This window comes from Bolinopsis microptera, chromosome 10, assembly GCF_026151205.1.
Source record: "Bolinopsis microptera isolate Bmic1 chromosome 10, MBARI_Bmic_1.0, whole genome shotgun sequence".
In the NCBI taxonomy this organism is placed as follows: domain Eukaryota; kingdom Metazoa; phylum Ctenophora; class Tentaculata; order Lobata; family Bolinopsidae; genus Bolinopsis; species Bolinopsis microptera.
Window position 1 is genome coordinate 15,946,619 of NC_087081.1, and position 6,383 is coordinate 15,953,001.

The window sequence follows — 6,383 nt, forward strand, 5'->3', positions numbered from 1 at the left end:
TCGACGATTCAGAAACGAACAGGTTCAGCAACTCGGAATCAGCAACTTCCAAAAACAGCTCCTAAAAGATCGGATTTCACAAGGCTATCGAAAGTGTTTGGTGCTCCTCAACAGTTCGTGGCTAGGCTGCAAATTTCACTTTAGGCGGAGCTCTCCAACGCTCATACCTTGTCCTGAGTACCTTGTCCAGATTCCCCTATCAGATCATCGGTGCCTTCCAGTTCCTTTGGATCAGATCAACACCGCCTTTATCCTCTCATAACTTCTAACATGAGGTGCTGACTACTTTAAACGAACCTCGATTGTTACCTTCGCCGGCCGCAACCCTCTCTTCCACGACACTCAGCTACTTCTTCCTTGTTAATCCAACATCGCTGAGGGCTCGCACCATGGTTTCCATTCTATTATCAAAAATACGTGTACGAATTATATTGCAATACTTATAGTTGCCACATTTTTGAAAAAAGATATACAATTTTGGCTTATTAAAATTTCGTTGATTTAGAAAAAGGTCTCCACAAGGCACAAGTCATAAAGATTTATTTCTTTAGCACCATTTTGAGCTTGCAACACCCTGGCGTAGTGATCGGTCGTTCGTTTTGGTTTGTACGAGTGACCTCTGAACTGGCGTAAACTAGCAACCTAGCTGATGGCGTAAACTTACTGGCGAGTTAACCAACTGAGCTACCTGCTTACCTGCCCAAATGATACGAAAAATAGTAAAATTACTCGCTCCTGCTACAATTCATGATTAGTACCGTGATAGAAATTGTATAAATGTAATATTTCGCTCCACAATCGTCTGGGTACCCTGCTTATCTCCCCATAAAACCTGTAAACTACCTCCTCTAACGAGCTATTCACTGTAACTTTTCCTGTCTGTGACGCTCTGTGTATCCAGAAAGTTGGTACTTCTGTCCTGTTGTTACCTGTATCTGGTTGTTATCAGGATTGAGCAACCCTTACCAAAACAATAATATTGTAGTATTATGCGAGTATAAGACAGAGTTGTCTGGAGATATTGTAGAATGTAGTATGTCTTCTGCCACACCTATCGGAACCGCCCGTCAGTATCTTATTAAATCTTTATCTCGGATCAAGAGTTGGTGCAGTACCATGTGCAGGTTCTTTCAAGAGCTGTAACGGCATCCCTACGTTACTTTTATTTATCAGTTCTCCTGTATGGACTACTTCAATTTAGAAGTCTTTTTGGATCAGGGGTGTAGGAAGAGGGGGGCGGGGGCGACCGCCCCCTCCCATATAATCTGGAAAAGGGGTCAACTTTTTGGCCTCATTTGGCCTATTATCCTGAGATATGAGAGGTTCCTAGTTGTCGGTCACCGTGTCTAACTGCAGTCTAACTGCACAATAGTTGCCGATTTACAAAATTTCAGAAAACATTGCTAGTTACTCAATTCTGTGCCGTGTTCAGTGTCTTCAATTAAATTAGCAGGATACAATCCAGCTGTTGGCTGGCATGAACCAGAAATCTGATAATTTATATTACATAATATTCCGGTATTAAATGTCAGGATTCATCAGAAGTTCAGGAACCTAGCGATTATACAATTCGGATAACATTGCTGGCCGTTACTCTTATATGCTGTGTTCAGTATTTTGAATTTTCAATACCAGAATTTTTCAATGAACCAGAAATCTGTTAATTTATATAACATATTCTGATATTAAACGGGTTAGGAAGCTGATCTTGATAAAATAACATCGTGATCCGGCGTGATCAATTAAATTATTTTAATTGAAGTACAATGGCTGCACCCCTGAATTTTTAACTTAATAAAAGACGTATACAATTATATTAGGACATTTGTAATTTGATAAAATTAAATGTTTTGGTGTGTGAATTAAGGGGGGGGGGGGGGGGGCGCCAAATGGTCCGGGACCCCCTCAAAGTTCGGTCACTGGTCCTAGTTTGTTGGTCAGCTGCTATCTCGAAATCAAGTTTCACAAATAAAAATACCCATTGTCCCCCCCCCCCCCCCCCCCCCCCTAAAGGTCTTTAAAACAAAACATATTACATGTCAGGATTCATCAAAAGTTCAGAAGCCTAGCGATTATAAAATTGAGATAACATAACTGATAACTCTTTTGTGCCGTGGGAGTAAATTAGCAGTTTGTCCCTTGTAGTCCAGGCCACATTTACATTACCTCATTGCTAGGGTTCATTCATTAAAGCAAATTTTCCAAGAATTGTTCCAGTTTCTCCCTCCTAGCATGTTGTACCCTCTTTGAGAGTGAGACCTATTACTGTAAGAATATTTTTCAAAATTTGCAGGACTTTTCCTTTGACTCTTAATTAAATTGGCACAACAAAATCTTTCTGGATTTATCATTTCACATTGCTGAGTGGAGTTGGGTTAAAAACATATAAGAGATACGATGATTTAACTTGTAGAAGCTTTCAATAAACATGTGTTAATCGTCGTCAGCTGAATGTGATGTGGTGGACAATGCTTATATGTGATTGAGTGGTGTCAGGGATGGAGGGTGGGGGAGGTGTGGGTGGGAAAGTGAAAATTACAGTACAATGTCAATAAAAATTTAGTCTTCTGTTGAGGTTGAGTAGGAAATGCCAGATGGTCTGGACTTCAAGGATTTGGCAATTTTAGGAAGAATGGGGTCCCAGAGGGAACTACATTTGGGTGCGCGGTCTGTTCTGTTCATAGCTGGTTGTCGTATTTGTATAGCTGCGTGTTCTGTGAGGTCTAGTTGGGTGCGTGAGGTGAGGGATTTGAGGACTTCGATGTTGTTCCAGGAGATGGTGTGGCCGGTGGTCAGGGCATGATGTGCAGGGGCTGATTTGATTCTGTCTGTGGATTCGTCGATGGCGTTGTTGAGTCTGTAACATCGTTCGTGTTCTTTCATGCGGTGGACCAAGGGTCTGTAGGTCTGTCCGGCGTATTTGGAGGGGCACTGTGAGCATTGCTAGATTTCAATTCTGGAAGCAAATTTCCTGAAACTTTTTTCGAGAGAATGCAATATGCATCCCTTTTTCGAACTACATTTATTTCGTAAGAGCTGCTTGCAGATCCTAATATGCATTTAAAATTTCGGACAAGTTTTTCACTTGTCCGAATTTTTCACGGACATAATTATTTATACTGATGACCGCCCAAAAATGTCCAAAAAACTGTAAACTTTTTTGGTGATTTTTCAATAAGTGTTTTACTCTTTTTCTGAACTCTAGAAAGTAACTGAGTGATTATATTTGTTCTAGTAATAGTATAACTAATAAACCAATATAGTAATCGGATACACACATATCTACGCATATGTATGGAGTCCATTTATTTCCATTAATTTTTGTGTGTGTGTGTGTGTATGTGTGTCCATACTATGGACACACATACACACACACACACAAAAATTAATGGAAATAATTACCGGACTTTATTATTTACGGACCTTACAGACATCATTTTCACGGACTTAATTATTCACGTTAAGCGTGATAATTATGACCGATAAGGTAATTAATTTTTTGTAATTGGAATTTTCCAATCATTGAACCCCAATGACAATTTCAATTTTTTCAATTACACTTTCCATTTAAAAGTAGTAAATTACGTATGTATGACAGTCTGTATGTTTAGTTAGACTTTTTAAGTTTCAATTCTTTTGTCTTTTTTCAATTCCTAAAAAGTTGATTGAGACAGATATTGGTTTAAACCACTGTGAACATCACAGTTTACGACAGTTGAAACATACAAGATTTATAAGTCTAAGTTATTGAGCTCCAGCAGAAACATTTTTATTTGCTTCGAAATTTACCAAGAAATACTAATAATCATTTAACGAACAATATTTAATGGTATTGACATAACTACAGAGAATGATGATGCTCTCCCTGCTCGTGTACCTGGTGTTAGCATATCACTCTGCTCAAGCCACCACTTATTCCGACCAAATGGAAGGACTGAGATTTGCCGATGACGGATACATCCAATTCAGTCCGGATATGAGTCCTTTTGTCAACAAAATGTCGGTTTGTAGCTGGATACGTTATCTCGGATCAAACCAATATCCTCAGATATTAAACTACGGGAGTAATCAAGTTCGTTTTCAAAGCAATGGTGATCACAACTGCGCGTCTAATTACTGCTATTTGCAAGTAGGAAGCAAACTAACAGTGCCTAAAGGACAGTGGTTTCATGGATGTTTAACTTACAGCACTGCCTCCCGGTCCATTCGGTACTACGCTGACGGTGCACTTTTAGGGACAGCGCAGACATCAGCAGGCAATGTTATTTCAACCGGAGGAATATTCGTATTGGGGAGTCATTCAGGCAATCATCATACTAGCGCTTACGCATTTGGTGGAGAGATGCTACAGCTCAACGTCTACGCAAAGGAGCTGTCTGGAGAAGAAATCAAAAGAATGGCTGACGCTGGTATATGTTCTACTATAGAAAATGAGAATGAGGACGTGCGTGTTCTGAAATGGGAGGACATGTTAAAGAAGAGTAGAACAGGAACCGTTACAGAATTCAGTATCATTGATCAATGTTTATCCCAAATATTGTCACGTCTTGAGGAGGCTGAACGTAAGGTGAACGAGACAGAAACGCAGCTCTCGGCCACTAAGCATTTATTGGCAGAATGTCAGCAGTCTTTGGAGGAATCCGAGCAGACATTAGAGGAAACAGTTAAGGAAAAAGAGGTCATTGAGCAGACCCTGAACCAGACACAAACAAAGCTAAACTCTACGGAACTACAGCTGGAAAATGTATCTACAAACTTGAACAGAACAGCTGACGATCTTCAAACGGCCCTGAAACAGTTGGAGCAATGCAACCAGACCAGTCAAAGTTGGGATTGGGATCTTTTCTCCCAGGACACCTACGTGAACACGACAATCTCTTTAGAAGTTGCTGAGCGGCTTCGTTCTAGCTGGGACAACATAGCTGGTATAATATTAAATCATGATTTTATTACTCAAACAACTTAATATTTGTAAACAAATTTGACCATCATTGCATATGGTGTTTCAAAAATTTTTAATTTTGATAAATATTTTAAAAATATTCTCTGTGCGTCATATCATGAACTATGCTGAGAATCTTTATCCTTTTAATATAACATATAAAACCTGAAACTTTTATTGTTCATCTCAATCGCTTAAAGGAAGATCAAGATTATAAATCAATTCACTCTGGCATATTTATTTAAATAAACTGGCATATTTCAGAGATGATGATCGGGTTCACGATAACCGACCAGTTCATCACGTTTCTAAAGCACATTGACACTGAGGAAAGACCGTGGACAATGCTACATACCAAACGGTACCTAAACAAGGTGTTCACAAGAGAAGATGCTAACTCACTCATCACCATGTGGGACGGAATTAGCGGTAATTTAGTAATCATCAGTTAAAATAAATATTATATTAATTTTATATTAATCATAAGTAAAACTAAACATGTGACATTTCTATAATTCTTATTTCTTAGTACAAATTTTGGGGGTTTAGTAAATTTTGTTGATGTTAGTAATAGTTGGTTATTAACTCTAGGGTGGAGCTGCACGTGTGCGCGGCTTTGTTGGTTATTGACTATTTAAAATGGTCGGGTTAAATATTTTCAGACCCAGGATACTGTTATTTAATGGCACAATCTTTATATTTTCAGGGAGTCTTGTCGGTGTTACGATGACGAGGGAAACGGTGGAACTCTTGAAGTACATCACCAAAAATTGCACTGACTAAGCTTGACCTGCACTACTCACCAAGTCAAGGACATGACTTCACAATAAGAAGGACGAATGTTTCTTTTAGGCATGAACAATGACATTTCCAATTTTCCATACTTAAAATTTTCTGATTTAAAATGGCTCTTCATCAGTCAATTGTTTCCATCTGTGCAAGCATGTTCTACTATTGAAGAGTTGATTTGATTAATCATTAATCTATTAATCGTTAGCAGATCAATAACTTTTAATTCTTTTGCTTGAAAAATCGGATCTTAGTAATTTTTCTGCAATTTATGTAATTATTTAGTTGTGTTCTCAAACTCTTTTGAAAATTTAGGTTTTTCAATTGTATAATCACGTTTTGGCAATTATTGTGAGCGGAATAAACGAAAAGGCAAAAAAGTTCAACTAACGGTCTTGACAGCTCTAATTAATTAATTACACAGAATTACCTCAGTTTAAGTTCAAAGCATCTTTTAAAAAGTGTGTAATGCAACGCAAAGGGAAAGTTGAGTAAATAAAGTTCTAGTTCTACACAGAGATTGAAAATGTTTCAGTCTCCAGAAATGATAAATTTCGAATTATTATTGTTACCCAACTTTAAAACCATAAACTGGATAAGAATAAAACTATGTATTTGTACGTCTTGTAGTATAGCGATCATTTAATGATTT

The 6,383-nt window shown here is 38.1% G+C and overlaps 1 protein-coding gene across 1 annotated transcript; it reads left to right on the forward strand.

The window, feature by feature from the left end:
- Positions 1–3,828: 3,828 nt before the first annotated feature.
- Positions 3,829–6,041, forward strand: LOC134821919 (uncharacterized). The gene is made up of 3 exons (XM_063832749.1): positions 3,829–4,925; positions 5,207–5,371; positions 5,649–6,041. Exons 1-3 carry the CDS (start codon positions 3,851–3,853, stop codon positions 5,723–5,725), a joined length of 1,317 nt encoding a protein of 438 aa, XP_063688819.1. The 5' UTR covers positions 3,829–3,850; the 3' UTR covers positions 5,726–6,041.
- Positions 6,042–6,383: the final 342 nt, after the last annotated feature.

What these genes read in the sequence shown, in the direction of transcription:
- LOC134821919 (XM_063832749.1), top strand. Translation starts at nt 3,851, where the DNA reads ATGATGATGCTCTCCCTGCTCGTGTACCTGGTGTTAGCATATCACTCT. An exon ending in TAGCTGGGACAACATAGCTG is followed by an intron (nt 4,926 to 5,206) that starts GTATAATATTAA and finishes GGCATATTTCAG; the next exon opens with AGATGATGATCGGGTTCACG. An exon ending in CATGTGGGACGGAATTAGCG is followed by an intron (nt 5,372 to 5,648) that starts GTAATTTAGTAA and finishes TTATATTTTCAG; the next exon opens with GGAGTCTTGTCGGTGTTACG.